The sequence below is a fragment of the Sciurus vulgaris genome, assembly GCF_902686455.1.
Source record: "Sciurus vulgaris genome assembly, chromosome: 11".
Classification (NCBI taxonomy): domain Eukaryota; kingdom Metazoa; phylum Chordata; class Mammalia; order Rodentia; family Sciuridae; genus Sciurus; species Sciurus vulgaris.
Window position 1 is genome coordinate 8,172,937 of NC_136472.1, and position 19,037 is coordinate 8,191,973.

At 56.7% G+C, this 19,037-nt stretch overlaps 2 protein-coding genes across 3 annotated transcripts; both read left to right on the forward strand.

Annotated features, from left to right (window-relative positions):
- The first annotated feature begins 71 nt into the window (after positions 1-71).
- Positions 72-14,876, forward strand: MAP3K11 (mitogen-activated protein kinase kinase kinase 11). 2 transcript variants are annotated; one of them, XM_079103363.1, is made up of 10 exons: positions 72-2,090; positions 6,264-6,444; positions 6,638-6,786; positions 6,893-7,068; positions 7,175-7,418; positions 7,937-8,050; positions 8,573-8,708; positions 8,801-8,892; positions 12,969-13,346; positions 13,993-14,876. In XM_079103363.1, the coding sequence occupies exons 1-10, from the start codon at positions 1,352-1,354 to the stop codon at positions 14,328-14,330; spliced, it is 2,547 nt and encodes an 848-aa protein (XP_078959489.1). In that variant the 5' UTR covers positions 72-1,351; the 3' UTR covers positions 14,331-14,876. The 2 variants fall into 2 exon arrangements, with proteins under 2 accessions (XP_078959489.1, XP_078959490.1); XM_079103364.1 differs by having other exon boundaries at positions 14,017-14,876.
- Positions 14,877-16,066: 1,190 nt separating this feature from the next.
- Positions 16,067-18,943, forward strand: KCNK7 (potassium two pore domain channel subfamily K member 7). The gene is made up of 3 exons (XM_079103366.1): positions 16,067-16,448; positions 17,912-18,310; positions 18,542-18,943. Exons 1-3 carry the CDS (start codon positions 16,130-16,132, stop codon positions 18,745-18,747), a joined length of 924 nt encoding a protein of 307 aa, XP_078959492.1. The 5' UTR covers positions 16,067-16,129; the 3' UTR covers positions 18,748-18,943.
- The last annotated feature ends 94 nt before the right edge of the window (positions 18,944-19,037 follow it).

Consider the following 19,037-nt stretch of genomic DNA (forward strand, 5'->3'; position numbering starts at 1 on the left):
AACCTCCAACGTCACGAGCGTCTCTCTCCCAGATCGCCTCTACTTCCGGGTCAGAGCGCAGGCCTGGTGTGTAGAGAGCGATCCTCTGGAACAGACAGGAGTAGTCGAAAAGGATAGCTTCGTCTTTCTTAAAGAGACACTTTCGACACAATTGGGGTCAATTGTCGCCCACCGGTTGTGAGGGCGACTCAGCTATTCTGGATCCAGTCCTAGGCAAGTTTATGAACAACAGCCTCAGGTTTTCGCCCACTGGGAAAGGGACACGAAGAAGCGGATTATTTCCTAGGTGAGGGGTAGTCTTATCCTGTTGAAAGAGCTTGAGGTGCTGCCAGTTCCGTCTGTCCTCCAATCTTCCCCACCCCCATCCCACTAGCCCTGCAAAGCAGAGCTTCTTGTTCCTATTTCTTTTTGTTGTTGTTGTTCCTGTTTCTTATATGTAAAGAACGAAGCTCAGAGAGAATGAATCACACAGTCCCGCGACTTTGTAGCCCAAACCAGACTTGGTTTGGTGCACTGCCAAGCGCGGTTCTATAAACCATTTTGCTGATGTGGATTCCGATGCAGAGGACAGGGATGGCCTGTCTCTAACAAGATCTTCGACCCTGGGCAAAGGAGCACCCAGTCTGGAACTTTTCTTCCTAGATCCCGAAGTCTGGCGTAATGGGGTGCTGGGGCTACACTTGCCCTTTTGCCTCTCCTGGCCCGCCTCCCCAGGAACTCCCCAGCCCAGCCACCCGGAGCCTCCGGGAGGGGAGCGGTGCAACCCGCCCGCGTCATCTGATGCTGTTTCCTGCAGGAGGGAGAAGAGCGGAAAAAAGTGAAACTCCACCCTCCACCTCTGCCTCCCGCCCCCGGGGCCAAAGTACAAAGGGAGGAGGAAGAAGGGAACGGGGTCGGAGCCGTCGGGGCCAAAGCCACCAAGGCTGGGAAGAGGCAGCTTCAGCTCAACTGGGGACTCTTCCTCCAACCGCTACGTTTAAAGACCCAGCCGAAGTCCAGGCTTTCTACCCCTGGCAGGCCCCACCTTACACTTGGAGGGCGCTGGAGCCAACCTCCCAGGAGTACTCCCGGACCGAGGGACTCTTGGGCCCCCCCAAGCCAGCCATGGTGAGGCACCGGAGGCCCCTGGGCCCCACCCCTCCAGCCTGACTACACTGCTCTGGGTGCCCTCTTCCAGAAGCCCGAGATGCGGGGAGCCGGGAGACAACACTCCTGGCTCCCCAGAGAGGCGTGGGTCTGGGGCTGAGGGCCAGGGCCCGGATGCCCAGGTTCCGGCACTAGGGCCTCGGCAGTCAGCGGGGGTGGGGACCACGGGGAGGTCCCCCACACATTCCAGTGCCAGCTCCTGGCCATGGAGCCCTTGAAGAACCTCTTCCTCAAGAGTCCTCTGGGATCATGGAATGGCAGTGGCAGTGGGGGCAGCGGGGGTGGTGGCGGAGGCCGGCCAGAGGGGTCCCCGAAGCCAGCAGCGTATGCGAACCCTGTGTGGACAGCCCTGTTTGACTACGAGCCCAACGGGCAGGATGAGCTTGCCCTGCGGAAGGGCGACCGTGTGGAAGTGCTGTCCCGGGATGCAGCCATCTCCGGAGATGAGGGCTGGTGGGCGGGCCAGGTGGGTGGCCAGGTGGGCATATTTCCATCCAACTATGTGTCTCGGGGTGGCGGCCCGCCCCCCTGTGAGGTGGCCAGCTTCCAGGAGCTGCGGCTGGAGGAGGTGATTGGAATTGGTGGCTTCGGCAAGGTCTATCGTGGCAGCTGGCGAGGGGAGCTGGTGGCTGTGAAGGCAGCTCGCCAAGACCCCGATGAGGACATCAGTGTGACTGCTGAGAGCGTTCGCCAGGAGGCCCGGCTTTTCGCCATGCTGGCGCATCCCAACATCATTGCCCTCAAGGCTGTGTGCTTGGAGGAGCCAAACCTATGCCTGGTGATGGAGTATGCAGCTGGCGGGCCCCTCAGCCGTGCCCTGGCTGGTCGGCGGGTGCCACCCCATGTGCTGGTCAACTGGGCCGTGCAGATTGCCCGTGGGATGCACTACCTGCACTGCGAGGCCCTGGTACCTGTCATCCACCGTGACCTCAAGTCCAACAACAGTGAGTTTTGAGTGGCATGGACAAGGGGTGGGAGGGGTGGCACGGCTCCAGCACACACCTCCTCTCAACCCTCAGCTTGAATCTAGCCAAGTATCTGCTGAAGGCCAGACTCCTAGGGGAGTCTTTGCTGACCAAGGTTACCCATGGCCTCATCCTGGCCTCACAGCAGGAATCCCAGCAGAGTCCCCCTACCTCATCCCCAGAAGGAGCCCTTGACTCCAGTCTGCAACTACAGTTTGGGCAAGTTAGAAAATTGAGTTCTCTCTGGGGCTGGCAGGATAGCCCAGTGGTAGGGCACTTGCTTAGCGTGCATGAGGCCCTGGGTTCAATCCCTAGCATCATCACCCCTCCAAAAAATGAAAGAAAGGAAAATGACATTGAGATCTCTCAAGTGGACCTTCAGCATCCCACCTGTGGCCACCATCTCAAGGAAGTCCCCTGGAGATGCTCCTCATCTCCTCCCCTGAAGTTCACATTCAGGGTTTTGCCGCTCTACTCTCCCCTTCCTTCCTCTCCCCTCCCCTCCCCATCTTAGTGGTGGGCAGCTCCTCCAGGACACAGATCTCAGAGGGGAGAGCTCCTGTGGAGGTCAAGGCTGGGCCCAGGGCTGGAATCCTGGCCCCACCCCTCCCTGACTGCATGACCTCTAGCTGGTCATTTCAACTCAGAGCCTCAATTTCAGCCTCTCTTAAAAGGGAGTCACCAGGAGGCTGAAATGGCTTAACAGCCTGGGCAAGCGCCGGTGCATGCTGCCTGCTGCCTGATAGGCAGTGGGTCCTCAAATGTGGACTTTTGAGGGCAGAATCACAAGGAAGACCCATCCTGGAATCAGCATGTGGGGTTGGAGTGCCTGGCTAAGGGAGGCTCCCTCTCCTGCCCTTTAGGCCCTGCACACACCGCCCATCATGGGCCCAAGACAAATGAGTGGCAGGTTCAGAGGGCTTCCCAAAACAGGTGAGCTTCATGCCAGGCCAGAGCACTTGGTTGGGTGTCCAGGCAGGGCCTGACCAGAGCAGAGGCAAGGAGGCAGAACACAGCACAGGGGGGAGAAGCACAGAGATTCTTGGAGATTGCCATAGATATTTTGAGCTTCTGTTCCTCAGACAGGGAGCAAGGCGGGGATAGCACCAAGACTCACTGATACCTAAATCCTTGCCAAGGTTGGAGAGACCAGAGGAGGCCTGCCACCCCCACACACTCGTCCATAGTAGGGAGCAGTCCACCCGACCCAGCCTCAGGAGCTGTCTAGGGACCCCTGCTCCCTGCTCTAGCCTGAAGGGGAATCCCCGAAGGCCCAGGAGGTGGGGGGCTCCTGCCTTCTGTTTTTCCTCCGTTTTCTTTTCAGAAAAAAATGGAACAATAGCCTAGGCCCCTGCTCCCCACCCTCCCCACCGCTTCCTGTGTTTCCTGCTGCCCCTGGGCTGGCTTCCTGCCCCTGCTCCAGCCCCTGCTCCCTCCCTGGCCCAGCTGCCTGCAGGGGAGGAAAGAGCTGGGGGTGGGGGTGTTGCCAGAGAGGAAGGAGCCAGGGATTGCTCCCCCAACTGCCCCCCTCAGTTCCCCTGCTTCCCTCTAAGAGTCTGGGTGGCAGTGGTGAAGGCCAAGCAAGGTACCCTCAGCCTCTGAGCTTGGCATCCAACCTCACAGACCCCACTCCTAGGCCCGAGTTGCTGTCTGCGGGATTGGGGTGGGGGGAGTCCCTGGGATGGGGGGGCACAGGCAGGAAACAATGGCGTGATTTTCCTGGACAATGGGGGCCTTGTGAGGAAGCCTGGCCGGGAGAGAAGGGGGAATTCTCCAGGCCCACGAGTCACAGGACTGACCAGCCAGCCCGGCCTGAGTCTGACCTCCCCCAATTCTCCCCAAAGGACCCCCCTCCCAGTTGTAGACCTGCCCAGGCCTCCCAGAAAGGAGAAGTAGGGACCATGGGAGGGAAGCGGAAGAGGTGTGAGCTGCACAGGCCACTCCCAAGCCCCACAGAGGCCAGCTTGGTGGGGGTGCTGGTGGTAAGGTCCCTTTGAGAGGCTTGGGAGCCCTAAGGGGGTGTGCAAGGCTTGACCCAGCCTTGAGCTCTCTAGACTCGTCTGAGTACCCCCTCGTCTCTCATGCCCAGGGTCACAACAGCAACAGGATGGGACAAGTTCAAGGCCCAGGCAGGCATCAAGACTGCTTGGAGGAGAAGCAGGGGGAGCAAAGATGAGGTTAAGGCTTAGCAGGTGCCAGAGGTGGGGGTGGGGAGGTAGTAGAAAGAAGTCTTGAGGCTTTGGGAGGTTGCTGCTCTTCTCCAGGCCTCAGATTTCTCTGGAGAAAAAAGTGAGGGACTGGCCACCCTGTCTGAGACCCTGGTGCTCTAGAAGAGGTGTGTGTGCCTATTGCCCCTCCTGCCTGTTGCGGTTGTTCCTTGGATGAACTTGCATAGGACTAGTAACTGGTGTGGTGCTCAGCCTCCATGGCCAGACCAGAGGCTGCTTTGAAGCTGGAAGTAAAAAGTGATCAAGGGTGCAGTGGAATGAGTGGACTTGACATGACAGAAGTGTAGGGCAGCTGGGGTTTAAAGCACTTTTCCCAGATGTCAGACCCCAAGTGGAGACCTGAAAAAGCATGAACTGGTTTACATCTATGCTGATCCTCTGAGGCGGGTCATCTTCAGCTGCACTAACTCTGCAGGATTCAGTCCCAGTCCAGCTTAGAGGAATGGGTAGATTTGGAGACCATCCTCTTAAGCAGGAGAAATTTCAGGGAAGTTTTCTGGGCACAATAAAGGCTACTGAGGGCACATGAATGCCAGGTGGAGCAGCTAATGGGCAACTGAATTGGCTCCTGTCTGGCCTAGAGTTCTAAGTGTGGAAGATGCCAGTGGGGAGGGGGAACTGGCACCTGGGCAAGCTGAGACAGCCTAAGGGGTGACAGACGCTGAGAAGAGGCTGGGCTCAGGAACACCAGAACCGAAGCAGCCAGGCAGGTGCGAAGGGTCGGGCAGCAGTGCCAGATCCCCAACAAGGTCCACAGGCTTGGCTGGCAGCAGGATCTGGAGCTGTGGCTTTAGGCCCTCAGAGATAGAATGCCTTGTCTGCCACCTCGCTGAGAAGTTCTCCCTGACTCACCTGGCCATGTAGGTGCCCTTCCCCTGGCCCCACTCCCAGTACCCATGCCGTCCGCATTATAGTGCTGACTGACACCCGGGGCAGGAGAGCTGAGGGGTATGCCCTGACACACGTGCAACAAACCGAAGTCACTTCTCCACTTATGCAGTTGACTATAACCAGAAAAGTAGACGGTCCCTTTCAGACCCTGGATGATCCTGTGACTTTTTCTCTTCCTCTAAAACTGCTCTCACTTGAGCTGCTTTTGTCCTGGCAAGAGATCTGCAAGTTGCTGCTTTTTCTTCCTGTACCAAGTATGGTGGCCCCATTTGAGTCAAAGCCAGGCACCCCTGCCAAGTCTGACCATCCACTCCTACTTGCCGTGAGCTCCTCCTTTGTGGCCAAGAATCACCACCCCTCCCTTTCTCCTCACATCCTGCAGCCTTGGTAGTTATCTTCTGGAGTTGCTGCATTAGCCACAGGGTGATGTGGGCACCAGGGGCCAGTGGTAACTGCTGGGCTTCTTGCTCACCAAGGGCTTCCCACCTGCTCCTCCTCCCCCAGGAGTGTGTCTGATTCACACTCCTGCCTCAGCAAAATGATAAGACACTCATGGATTCCTCTTGAAATCAAAGCCACAAATGCTAAGAATCTGCCTAGAACATTGCCGAGTTTTATTTCATGTAGTATTAGGGGAAGTTTAGAACATGAGCTGAGCTACACAGAGCAGGGTGGAATCTCTATTTTATTTCTGTATGACCTTGGCCAAGTCATTTCCCTGCTGTTTCATCAACTGTAAAATGGAAATAATACCTATCTCAGTGATTTTTTTTTTTTTTTTTTTTTTTTTTTTTTTTTTTTGGAGTGCTGGAGCTAGGTGTAAAATATATGGCTTCAGTAGACCTTGGAAAAATATGTCCCAGAATTTATTTTTGACTGATTCCACCCCATCCACAGCTATGAGCTCTCAGGGCATGTCTGCACCCAGTACCTGGCCAGACCATCTGTCAGATGACAGTTTGCTCCCAGCTTTTCCCCTGTTCCCACTACTTGATCTTGGAACACCCACAATCCTGCCCCACTTTTTCCCCAGTTCTGCTGCTGCAGCCCATTGAGGGTGATGACATGGAGCACAAGACCCTGAAGATCACTGACTTTGGTCTGGCTCGAGAGTGGCATAAAACCACGCAAATGAGTGCTGCGGGCACCTATGCCTGGATGGCTCCCGAGGTTATCAAGGCCTCCACCTTCTCTAAGGGCAGCGATGTCTGGAGGTGCGGCCTGGGGGACTGGACAGGGTCTGCTATGGGGCTACAAAAGGGCAGAAGTGGTTGCCTAAGCCTATGGGTGGGCAGACAAGCTGAGACCAGGGGAAGGGACCCAGACCATTTAATTCTTCATTGCTTTGGGGTGAAGTAGGAATAAGTGGGCAGAGGAGAGCACGCAGACCCTTTGTCTCGTCCACAGCTTTGGGGTGCTGCTGTGGGAACTGCTGACCGGGGAAGTGCCTTACCGTGGTATCGACTGCCTTGCCGTGGCCTATGGTGTGGCTGTTAACAAACTCACGCTGCCCATCCCATCCACCTGCCCGGAACCCTTTGCACAGCTCATGGCCGGTAAGAGGACAGGGCAGGCAGATAGCGGGCAGAGCTCCCTGGCCCAGGACACATCCACCCACAGACCCCCTTCTTATTCTGTCCCCCCTCCCTGCCGTGCCCCTAGACTGCTGGGCACAGGACCCTCACCGCAGGCCCGACTTCGCCTCCATCCTGCAGCAGTTGGAGGCGCTAGAGGCGCAGGTCCTGCGGGAAATGCCGCGGGACTCCTTCCATTCGATGCAAGAAGGCTGGAAACGAGAGATCCAGGGCCTCTTCGATGAGCTGCGGGCCAAAGAAAAGGTGAGAGGAGTAGCGGGTATGCAGAGTCCGAAAGTTCCGAATCTCCATGGGGCAGAGTCGGGGATCAATGCCGGGATGACCCCACAGCCTTTTCTCCTGGGCGCAGGAACTACTGAGCCGCGAGGAGGAGCTGACACGAGCGGCCCGCGAGCAGCGATCACAAGCCGAACAGCTGCGGCGGCGCGAGCACCTATTGGCTCAGTGGGAGCTAGAGGTGTTTGAGCGCGAGCTGACGCTGCTGCTGCAGCAAGTGGACCGCGAACGGCCGCACGTCCGCCGTCGCCGCGGCACCTTCAAGCGCAGCAAGCTCCGGGCGCGTGACGGCGGCGAGCGCATCAGCATGCCCCTGGGTAAGCGGCGGCCTCAGGACTCCGCCCAGCTACTGGCTGTAGGCACCAGGGGGCAGGGCCGCGGAACCCATTGGCTGCGTGGGTGGAGGGGTGGGGTCAGATCTGTGTCCTGGCCGCACTGGGATTGGTGTACGGTGTTGGTGGGTGGACCCTTGAGCTGAAGGCTGGAAGGAGTGGGACCCTGAGTGTTTCGTATCTGTGGGCGGGTTCTGGCGGGAATATTTGCATTTCGGCCTGGGAGTGGCTGTGACCGGGAAGGGGCGGAGCTCATGACAGTTCTGGGAAGACCAGGGGGCGTGGCGGGCCAGCCCTGGGGAACCTTTCTCTGAGCCGGGCGTGTCGGGCTCATGGAGTCCTGCCCTCTTGCTTTCCTTATTCAAAGTCTGGGGCTCAGAGAAGCGGTGAGGCTGCCCCTGTGCCACTGCCTGTGTGGCCTGGGAGCAGACGGAGGTCATGTGCGGTTTGGAGTCCTAGCTCTCCACCACAAACCACCTACTTTTTCTTCCCCCAAACCTCAGATTTCAAGCACCGCATCACCGTGCAGGCCTCACCAGGCCTTGACCGGAGAAGAAACGTCTTTGAGGTTGGGACTGGAGATTCACCAACCTTCCCCCGGTTCCGAGCAATCCAGTGTAAGAAACTTGGCCTCCTGTACCTTCCCCTAGCTCCTAATCCTTCTGTCACACCTTATCCCTGGAGTCAGTCTTCTCTGACTCCTCTCCCTCCTGCTCCAGGGTTCCTTCCCCCTCCATCTAGACTGTTGCCTCTTTGTTCGCCAAAAACTTATTTTCTTAGTTCAATAATCTTATGACACTATATACTATTCACTGTCTTAAATGCTTTACTAACTTTAATTCTTCACAAAAGTTTAAATAAATATCATTACTATCTTAAATTTCATATGCAAAAAAAGTAACTTACCACATAGCTAATAAGGCAGTTAGTACTAACTTCTAAGCAGCAAATGTCAGCCGAGGGATTAATGAGATGCCCCACCTCACTGCCGGCCCCAGACCCACCCATCCCAACAAGACTCCTCCCTGGGAGTGGTCTGGGGCCTGGCCTGCCCCCCATCCTCTATAGTTGCCCCTGAAGCCTGGCTCATGATGGGGGAGGACAAGGATCAGCTCAGACTCCATCGGGTTCCCCCACAGTGGAACCTGCAGAACCTGGCCAGGCATGGGGCCGCCAGTCCCCCCGACGTCTGGAGGACTCAAGCAATGGAGAGCGGCGAGCTTGCTGGGCCTGGGGTCCCAGTTCTCCCAAACCTGGAGAGGCCCAGAATGGGAGGTGAGTGACTGAGGGCCTCCTGCCCAGTATGATCTGCCTCCCCACAGTCCTGAGACTCACAGAACACCCCTCCGCTCCCTTTCCCCAACCAGGAGAAGGTCCCGCATGGACGAAGCCACGTGGTACCTGGATTCAAATGACTCTTCCCCCTTAGGATCTCCTTCCACACCCCCAACACTCAATGGTGAGTGGCCTTTTCTCCCCCACCATGATTTTTCTGGGCTCCTGTGGCATGGGGGAGGCCATGAGATGTGACCAGACAGAGCAGGAACTCTGCCCTGATAGGTAGCATTCTAGCAACTGGGAAATTGAGTCTGAGACGACACAGAGCAGGTCTGACTATAGGCCCACAGCCAAGCTGGATACAGCCCAGTCCTCGGGCCAAAAGACTAACCCCCCTACTCCAGCCTGGCCTGCCAGAGGCTCTTTCCTAGCCTTGTGGCAGCGCTGTACCCTCAGCTGGATCTCGGGAGGGAAGGCATAGGGAATGGCTCCCGCTCCCCCATTTGGCAATGAGGGAAGCACAGGCCAAAGAAGGGAAGAAAACTGCCATAGGGGGTAGGGCCAAACAAATGACCCCTGCAGTGTGCTTCTCAGAATCCCCTTGAGGAAACCAAACCGGTAGGTGGAGAAGACAATAAACGAATAGCCAGGGATCCACGGCCCATTATCACTGCATCTGGGGAAGTTGGGGCTTTTCTGTTCTCCACAATGACGACAGTATCTACTGCATGTCAGGCATTCTGTTCAATCCTGTGAGTGAGGGGCCGGTGTTGTCCCTATTTTAGAGATAAGAAAACTGAGGCTCCAAGAAGGGAAATAAGCTGGGTGCTGTGGCGCATGCCTATAATCCCAGCATCTCAGGGAGCTGAGGCAGGAGGATCACAAGTTCAAAGCCAGCCTCAGCAATTTAGCAAGGCTCTAAGCAACCTAGCAAGACCCTGTCTCTAAATAAATCATAAAATGGCCTGGGGATGTGGCTCAGGGGTTAGCACCCCTGGATTCAATCCCTGGTACCAAAAGAGAAAAAAAGGAATGGAAATAACCTACCTGAACCCCCAGCTGAAGAACTGAACCAAGAGAGCTTTGGCTCCCATCTAATCCAGCTTCCTCAGAAGCTTCCACTTGAAGACTCATTTTATACATGAACTTCTTAGGAGCCAAAGGGTTGGCAAGAGCAGGGCTCAGCTCAACACTGAGTTTAGCAGGAGCTAGAAAGTGTGCCATACCTTGCCTATGGGTCCTCATACCAACCCAGGGATCATCTTCAGAACCCCCAGTTCCACCTGTGGCTTACAGCCAGAATACACACCTAGCTTAGTGGCCCTCAGACCAGAGCCCTATAGAGCAAACAGTTTAGATTCGTCCCTCCTAACCCACCCCACCCAGCCCATCACCTCCACCATTACTTGATTTGGTAGTAATAACAACAGATAATATTTATTGGTTCCATTTTACAGAGGAGGAAACTGAGGCACAAAAGGAATAAGCTGTTTGCTGTAATAGAGCACCAAACGGAGCAAAGGCTTGCACCCAGGTCTGTCTGACCCTGGGCAGAACCCTGGGCCCCCATCCACCATTTTTTGCTCCAGCAGCTGACTTTGCTCCAAGCTGGAGCAATAGAGAACTTGAGGTCTTGTCAATCTAGGTGTGTAGGTTGAAGCGGTCCCTGACCATGTTCTCCGGAGCCTTCTTGCCTTGTCCTCCTTGAGCTCCCAAGGACAGGAACAACAAGGTTCTGAAGCCCACTCCCCACAAGCTTGCCATTTTACCTGAAAGCACAACACCTGCCCCAGCCTAGTCTCTAACTGAGCACTTGGTTCCATCAGGGCCCACAAGAGTACATGACCTTGACCTCTCAGTTACCCACAGAGTCAGAAACCTGGCTGAGAATCAAAAAGTGAGGGCTCACAGAAGTCCCAGATTCTGTGAGAGTGTCCCAGGCATAAGTCACTATTGGGGGACCTCATCCCCTAACCTCCCTACCCTGTCTCCAGCTGGATGTCTCTGATCCCTGGGGACCCGGTTGCAGTGAGTTGCACCTTGTAAGAATACATTCAGCCCACACTGAGAGGAAAACTGCCTTGGGGAGCTAGGTACCCTGGAGCCACTAACCACGACATGGCCATGTCCTCTCCATGAGGCCCCATAGAAGCAAGCATAGTCATCCTGCCTTCTCCTGTGCAGCAGCATTGCCAGCTCTGACTGCTAGGAAGCCTAGAGGCAAGTTAAAACCCTAGCTGAATGACCAGGCACAAGTTGCTTACCTCTGGACCCTGGGTTTCTCCCCACCCTGCTCCTGATACTGGGATGGAACCCAGGGACATTCTAACACTGAGCTACATTCCCAACCCTTTTTATTTTATTTTGAGATCAAGTCTCATTAAGTTGCCCAGGCTGGTCTTAAACTTGAGATTCTCCTGCCTCAGCCCCCAGAGGAGCTGGGATTACAAGCGTACACCACTGCAGCTGGCTTTGTGCTTGTTTAAATGTGTCTCTCCCCTCTTCTGTTTAAACTCACTACAGATGGCCAATTTTCTCACCTGTGAAATATGGCTAATAATGACTATCTCTTACGGTTGTTGCTAGGCATATAAGTGCAGGTTTTTCCCTCAACTACATATTGATGCATTATGAGCCAGTGGCCAAGATGCTGAGATCAACACTGCCATGACCTTGGGGACATTCTAGTCTGGTGGAGGAGGAAGTCTCGTAAACAAGCACTGTAGGGATTAGTAAGTTTTGGGAATAGAGCTCTAGAAGGCATACCATGAACAATAGCTACACAGTTCAGGGGGATTCTGGGAAGGCTTCACAGAGGCAGCCACATCTCGGCCAGGTCTTTAATGAATAAGAGGTCAGCTGAAAGTTGGGGTGGGAAACATGGGCCAGCCAGAAGGAATAACAAGGGTACAGGCGTGGAGGAAAGGCCTTCTCAGGAAGAGTGGAGAGCTAAGGAGTCTCAGGCCAGAGGCAGTGGGCGACGGGGTGTGAGCCAGGGGAGGAGGGAATGGAGCTGGAGCAGGAGCCTGTTTAGGAAGGGCCTGGAAACCATGAGGAGTTTTTAGGAGGAAACCTGTGTTTGACAGGTTTGCATTTTCAAGGGACTCCCTGGGCCCTTGAGTGGCAGTGATCAAGGGTGACTGCGAGGAAGAGGAGGCAGAGAGACTAGGTAAGGGCTGCGGCTGACAGTGGGACCTCCACACCAAGTCCTGTTCCAGCAGGACATTTCCAGCCTCACATTTCTTCCTCCGAACACCCAACCTGAGCAGCACTCCAGGTGGCCTGATTTGTCCCTGACCCAAGGGGGAAGGAAAGGACAAAAAGGGATAAGGCCAGAGAGGACTTTGATAGCCCAGCTATGGTGACTGGAGTTTCTTCTGATGGCAGTGGAGAACTAAGGAGAGGTCTAACCAAATCAGGACTTTTAAGAGGCTGTCTAGATGCCTCTGTCCCCCTTACTGACCAGCACCCCCCAGGTGGTCTGGAGTGGAGTCAGGGCAATCCTAATTCCAAAGGCAGTATACTCATTCTTAAATCTCAGGTAGAGTCTAGCAGTCAAGTGGTGGGTCACAAAGGCACTGCTGCCCCTGCACAAATTATGCTAGCTCTGTCCCTGTCCCTCACTGGCTGTGTAACCTTATGCAAGCCCTTAACACCTCTGGGCCTGTAACCTCTGGGGCATAAGGATAAAACAACATAATATCTCTAAATCATCCAGCTCGGACCTGGCAGAAACATCCTCTGTAAGCTGCTGTGACCTCAGGCAAGGTACTACCTCTTTGAGCTTCCGTTTCCTCATTTCTGGAATAGCGACAGTGATGTGTGCCCCCAGGAACTATTGTGTACATTGGAATTTACCTGGAGTCAGAGTGGGAGGGCAGAAGGGCCAGGGCTGCCCAGCCAGGAAGGGAGTTGGCACAGAGCAGAGTACTGGTCCCAGGCAATGGGGCCAATTCTACACCTGGGCCTGCACCTGACTGGTCACTGGCCTCAGCCAGCTACTTCTTGAACTCCTGTCCTTCTCCCAGGGGCCTGGCTGCCTCCCAGGCTTTGCTGCTGCAGGTTCCGCCTGCACTGCCCATCCGTCCCAGGTTCCACCAGCTGGTGGAAGGCTGGAGGGTATGTGATGGGGAGGCACCCCTGGGAAAGGAGGAGTTGACCAAGGAAAATGCTGGGAAGCAGAACTCAGTCCTTCTCCCAGGGTCCTCACCGGATGTCGTGCTAGCCATGGCCTCACTGTGCCACCCTTGCTTGCAGGTAACCCCACACGGCCTAGCCCAGAGCCCGAGGAGCCGCGGAGGCCAGGGCCAGCAGAGCGCGGCAGCAACTCCGGGACGCCCAAGCTGATCCAGCGGGCTCTGTTGCGCGGCACTGCCTTGCTGGCCTCACTGGGCCTTGGCCGAGACCTGCAGCCGCCTGGGAGCTTGGGCCGTGAACGCGGGGAGCCCCCAACAGCGACCCCTGCGCCCGGGCCCTCGCCGTGCCCCACAGAGCCTCCCTCCTCCCCGATCATCTGCCTCTCTCCCAAGATGCAGGATCCCCACGGCCTGCCCACCCCTGCGCCCCTGCTGCTGGACCTGGGTGTCCCCACCGGCCAGCCGACAGCCAAGAGCGCCAGGCGGGAGGAGACACGTGGTGAGTGGCCCTAGGGCAGATGCGGAGATGGCGGCCACCCGAGAGGGGAGGAACTGCTTGGGGACTTTTCAGGGAGCCAAGGCCAGGACCACAGATGTCTGCTGGAGCCCGAGCTGGTCCCTCAGGGCACTGGGGGTGCATGTAAAGAATGAGTTCTCGGTGCAGCTGCAGCAGTCAGGGCAGGAGGGCTAGGCCAGCTGGTTGTGAAATAACAGGTGGTGATGATGTGACTGACTCCTTGTAGGTTGATTGATGGTGCCAGGTACTGTCCGTGGTGGCTCTTTAGAGATGGGCTCTTTAGAGAGAGTGTCATAAGTCCTTTATGGTGCCCATTTTTTAGAGGGTATCATCCAAATTTAAGGCACAGAGATTCAGGGACTCCAGGCTCCCACAACTTGCAAGTGACAGGGTGGGAATCTAAGGCAAGACCTGTCTGCTCCAGACCCCTTCCTCTTAACTGCTTGGTGATAAACAGGTGCCCTTGGCAGATTCAAGGGCCATGGAAGTCATGAAGCAAATAGCTCACTGTGCCACGTGGGAAAAGTGGTGATGCCTCCGGGCCTCAGTTTCTCAGGCTGCACAGTGAGCTAGTTGTCACCTAGGAGGGGCGGCTGCCTAACCCTGTGCCCTTCGTGCACCCTCATAGGAGGCACTGTCTCACCTCCACCAGGAATATCGCGCTCTGCTCCTGGCACCCCGGGCACCCCCCGCTCACCACCCCTGGGCCTCATCAGCCGACCTCGGCCCTCACCCCTTCGCAGCCGCATTGACCCGTGGAGCTTCGTGTCAGCTGGGCCACGGCCTTCACCCCTGCCCTCACCACAGCCTGCACCCAGACGGGCACCCTGGACCTTATTCCCAGATTCAGATCCTTTCTGGGACTCCCCACCTGCCAACCCCTTCCGGGGAGGCCCCCAGGACTGCAGGGCGCAGACCAAAGACATGAGTGCCCAAGCCCCGTGGGCACCCGAGGCAGGGCCTTGAGGGGCCAGGCTGCTCTTCCGCTCCACCTGCCTTAGAGGAGCCACAGCATACACTGGAACAGGAGCCAGGCAGACTTCTGTAACTGCCTTGGTTTCCCCCAGGGACTCTGCCCCCCGTTGGGGGTCAGGAACACTACACTGCACAGGAAGCCGTCACACTGGATGGGGGGCCTGCACCCCACAACTTGCAACCTGTAGGTCCTCTTGACCTACCTGCCCCACTGGGGCCTGACACTGTACCCAGCTGGTTGGGAGGACCAGAGCCTGTCTCAGGGAATTGCCCCCAGGGGTGGTGAAGGGAGGAGGGGAGGTGCAGGGGAGAGGGACCAGCCTCAGCTGTCACCAGCACTTTTGACCAAGTCCTGCTACTGTGGCCTCTGCCCCAAGGGCTTAGTGCCTGGACCCCCCCTGCCCTGGGGGTCATTGGGGCTGGGGCTCTCTGGGTGCCTTCCTGCTGCCCCAGCCAGGGTTGGAGCCCTGGTCTTGGGATCCAATGAAGCCAAATAAACTTGTAAGCTGTCTCCCCCAATGCAGCCTGTCACCTTTCTTGGAGGTAACCAGGAGACAACCTATCCAGGGACCCTAGTGTCCTCATGCCCCTAGCACAGTGGGCAGATGACCTAGACCTTGGCCAGGATGCCCTGCACCCTACCCCTGTGCTGGGACCTGCCCCAGCCCTCCTGACACCCACACATGCTGGCCTCGCCCACCCTTGCCCCACCCTTGCCAGACTTCTTCCACCCCACGTGTTTGTACAGTCGTCCCGCCACACAAGCGACTATTCACCTGCTCCTCCTTGTTGCTGGGTGGTCCCTGCCTATCCTCTGGGGCCAGCTGTGATGTCACCAGCCCAGGACACCATCCCTGGCTATGCTGTCCCCAGGCAGATCTCTGAACTTAGGAGCCCACAGCCCGGAAAGCAGTGCCTCCAGGTTTGCCCTGTGTTTGTCGTATCCACAGTCTGGACTCACACAGAGTAGGTCCACCCACCCTGGCCTTTGCAAGCGGCCATGGGAGTTTGTGGGAGTGTGGCCTCCAGCCTGCCCCAGCATGCCATGGCAGCCAGGCTCCGCCTGCAGTGTACAGGGACTCCCCTTCTGCCCCCCACACCCATCCTGAACCCCACCACTCCTCTGCCCAGGCCACCATCCCTCCACACCCAGGGTTCCTCCCACCCCTGTAGGTCTCTGGGCCACACTTGTCCCCAAAGTTCTGTATCCTTGCTGCCTCCCCATGGTGAGCCCCCTGCTCCTTTCCCACCCAGGCTGTCATTCCCTGGCCTGTTCTCATTCCCCAGCTGAAATGTCACCTTAAAGGAGCTTTCCCAGGGAGATGTCCTTCCCCCAGAGCACTCCCATGACCTGGCCGTTCGCTCCAAGGATTTAAGACAATGTGAAGATGTGGAGTGTCTTGGCTCATAGGTCTCCTGGGTGAGCGCCAGGAGGAAAGGGACCTGTGTCGTTCTCTTCCCCATTCTCTGAATGAGGTGGGATATGTGTGACCAGTGAGCATGAACTTGAGTAAATCCGAGGTTCTCTCTAGGACTCGGCATCCTCCGCCTGCCCTGTCCCTCACCACAGCACCTTCCTGCGCCCGCCCCCACCCCAGCTGCCTGCAACGGGCAACAAGTCTTGCCCCCAGAAACTGGGAGGAGTGCCTGGGCTCACCAGCCTCCCGTTCACACTCACCCGGTTCTGCCCAGCCACCCACACAGCGTCTTCCCAACCCCGCCCTGCACAGCCCCTCCCAGGTGCCTGTAGAGGAGCAGCCAGTCCTAGGTGACCAGGCTAGTGCCACGCGATGGGGGGTCTGAGGCCCTGGGCCCGGTATGGGCTCCTAGTTGTGGCCCACCTGTTGGCCCTGGGGCTCGGGGCTGTGGTGTTCCAGGCCTTGGAGGGCCCCCCAGCACTGCAGCTCCAGACCCAGCTCAAGGCTGAGCTGGCTACCTTCCAGGCAGAGTATGGGGCCTGCCTGCCACCCAGGGCACTAGAGGAGCTGCTGGGCATGGCCCTGAGAGCACAGGCCCACGGAGTCTCCAGTCTGGGCAACAGCTCAGAGGCCAGCAACTGGGATCTGCCCTCAGCCTTGCTCTTCACTGCCAGTATCCTCACCACCACGGGTAAGGCTACCAGGCAGCCCAGGAGGAACAGGCTCCTGAGGCCCTGGCTCCCTGAGGTCCCTGGGGCTGAGGCCCTTCCCCTAACCCCAAAGCCTCAGACAGAGCCCAGCCCTATCGGGCCTGACATCACAACTGGGCTCCCCATACCAACACACCCCAACTGGTGCCTCTGCTTCAGCTGCCAGGAGAGGTGTGGCCTCCCCAGGCACCCTTTGAAACCCAGGAGAGGTGCCCAGACCCATGGACTGAGACAACACCAAAGGATGGATTCTTGGATGGAGGGAAGAAACAGGGGCAAGGATTACCAGCTCAGGAGGGGTGTAGTGGAGGAATCCCTGATGAGCTGGTAGCCACAGCTGGGGGGCACAGATAGGATTGAAGGAATTCCTGGCTAAGGAGAGTGGCACCTACTTAGGCCCAGAGAAATGAGGTAATGGCCCTGGGTTTTTGCTTTGTTTGTCCTGCAAAGTGTCTAAATTATTATCATTGTGTGTGTGTGTGTGTGTGTGTGTGTGGTGGTGGTGCTGGGGATCAAACTCTGGGCCTCACACCCACCTTCTTTTGGAAACTCAAGAAATCAATTCATACTGAATCTGAATGCCTACAAGGTGACATACTGGCCCAGGGCTCCCCTCTGACCCATCCCAGTTCCCACCAGTCACCCCTCCCTCTTATCTCACATCTCATGGTTGGCTTCTGTGGGCATTGGAGTTTGCAACCTCTTGACAGCTGATCCTGTCCTCCCATCATGCTCCACTCTGCCGCCTCTCCCTGCCTTGCATGTGCCTCCCTGGCCCCAGTTGACCACTCTTGTGCATGCTGCTTCATTGCAGTGCTTGTGTCCACCTTCGTGACTGCTTTTCCTGCCTACCTTTCCAACCAAAAGGGAGGGCCCAGTCCGACTCAGATTCCAGCACCAGAACCAGCACACAGGATATAATGCCCTTTTGGGTAACGAAAGAGTGGGTGACACTCTGCTGGCTGTGGATTGGAAGTACAGATTAAGGGCAGAGCTCAGGAAGTCAGGGTCAGGTTGGGGATCTCAGTGGTAAAATGCTTGCCTAGCATGTGTGAAGTCCTGGGTTCCGTCCCCAACACTGCAAAAAGGGGAAGGACAGCATTTCCGTGAGTTGTCCCAGCTACAGAGGGCCTGAGGGACCTTTAATTTTGTTTCTGAGATAGGCTAAATTACCCTGACTGGCCTCAACTTGCGATCCTCCTTCAGTCTCCCGAGTACCAGAATTACAGGCTTGAGCCACCATGCCTGCCTGGCTAGGACTATCTTCTTTAATTCTTTCCTTTCCCATTAAAACTTGGCTCAAAACCCAGTAATGCTGCAGAATCTGAGGAGCTCATGCAATTTCGGCCACTAGAGGGCAGCTTTCTAGGGGCGGCAACAGAGAAAGAAGAGACCCCAGCAGCCTTCCCTTTCAAGAGCTCACTGCTTGCTCTGTCTTCTCCAGGTTATGGCCACATGGCCCCACTATCGGCAGGTGGAAAGGCCTTCTGTGTGGCTTATGCATCCCTGGGGCTGCCAGCCTCCCTAGTTCTTGTGGCCACCCTGCGCCACCGCCTGCTGCCTGTGCTCAGCTGCCCCAGTACCTGGGTAGCAGTCCGCTGGCAATTGGCACCAGCACAGGCTGCACTGCTGCAGGCAGCAGGACTGGGCCTGCTGGTGGCCAGCATCTTTGTGCTGCTGCCAGCACTGGTGCTGTGGGGTTTGCAGGGTGACTGCAGCCTACTGGAGGCCATCTACTTCTGCTTCGGCTCACTCAGCACCATCGGGCTAGGGGACTTGCTGCCCAGCCGAGGCCGTGGCCTGCATCCAGCGATTTACCACCTTGGCCAGCTTGCACTTCTTGGTGAGTGTGAGGAGGGAACAAGAGTATGAACTACAACTCCCATAAACCACTGGGGGCCTGAGTCTCACAGGTGGGGGACCCGACCCTAGGGCTTTTTTTGGGAGATACAGTTGAAGCCTGGTGGCACTGTTGAGAGAGGTGCCAGGTGCCAAGGTAGGTCATCACACTGGGAAGTGAATGGGGAGCATTGTGGGCACCCCAAGAACTGCCCTAGCAACCTCTCCTCCCCAGGTTACTTGCTCTTCGGGCTCCTGGCCATGCTGCTGGCAGTGGAGACCTTCTCCGAGCTGCCACAGGTCCGGGCCATGGTGACGTTCTTTGGGTCCAGTGGCTCTATGACCCCTGAGGACCAAGGCAGCATCCTGGGCCAGGATGAGCTGTCTCTAAGCACCCTGCCTCCAGATGCCCCAGCTGCAGGACAGGCACCAGCTTGCTGACAGGTGTTAGGTGACCAAGTTCAGCTCCTTCAAGGTGGAAGATCCTGAGGAGATGCCAGGGGTGCCTGGGGAAGAATCTGGAGATGGGGGTGGGTGAGTGCAAGAACTTCGTGGAAAAACGTGTTAAAAAATTAAATGGCCAACAACTCCCTCGTTTTTGGCCTTCTTTCAAGGTGGGACTTCACTGCAGCCATCATTCTTGAGAGACCGACCAAGGTCATGCATCGCTGTGTGTTGGAGTTCCCAACATTATCGCCCTGAACCCCTTTTCCGTTTGTCAAAGCCCAAAA

Excerpts from the sequence above, each read along its gene's own strand:
- MAP3K11 (XM_079103363.1), top strand. The coding sequence starts at position 1,352 with ATGGAGCCCTTGAAGAACCTCTTCCTCAAGAGTCCTCTGGGATCATGG. Across the intron at positions 6,445-6,637 it reads AAGGGCAGCGATGTCTGGAG|CTTTGGGGTGCTGCTGTGGG; the intron begins GTGCGGCCTGGG and ends TCTCGTCCACAG. Across the intron at positions 8,051-8,572 it reads CCGGTTCCGAGCAATCCAGT|TGGAACCTGCAGAACCTGGC; the intron begins GTAAGAAACTTG and ends GTTCCCCCACAG.
- KCNK7 (XM_079103366.1), top strand. The coding sequence starts at position 16,130 with ATGGGGGGTCTGAGGCCCTGGGCCCGGTATGGGCTCCTAGTTGTGGCC. Across the intron at positions 16,449-17,911 it reads CAGTATCCTCACCACCACGG|GTTATGGCCACATGGCCCCA; the intron begins GTAAGGCTACCA and ends TGTCTTCTCCAG. Across the intron at positions 18,311-18,541 it reads TGGCCAGCTTGCACTTCTTG|GTTACTTGCTCTTCGGGCTC; the intron begins GTGAGTGTGAGG and ends TCTCCTCCCCAG.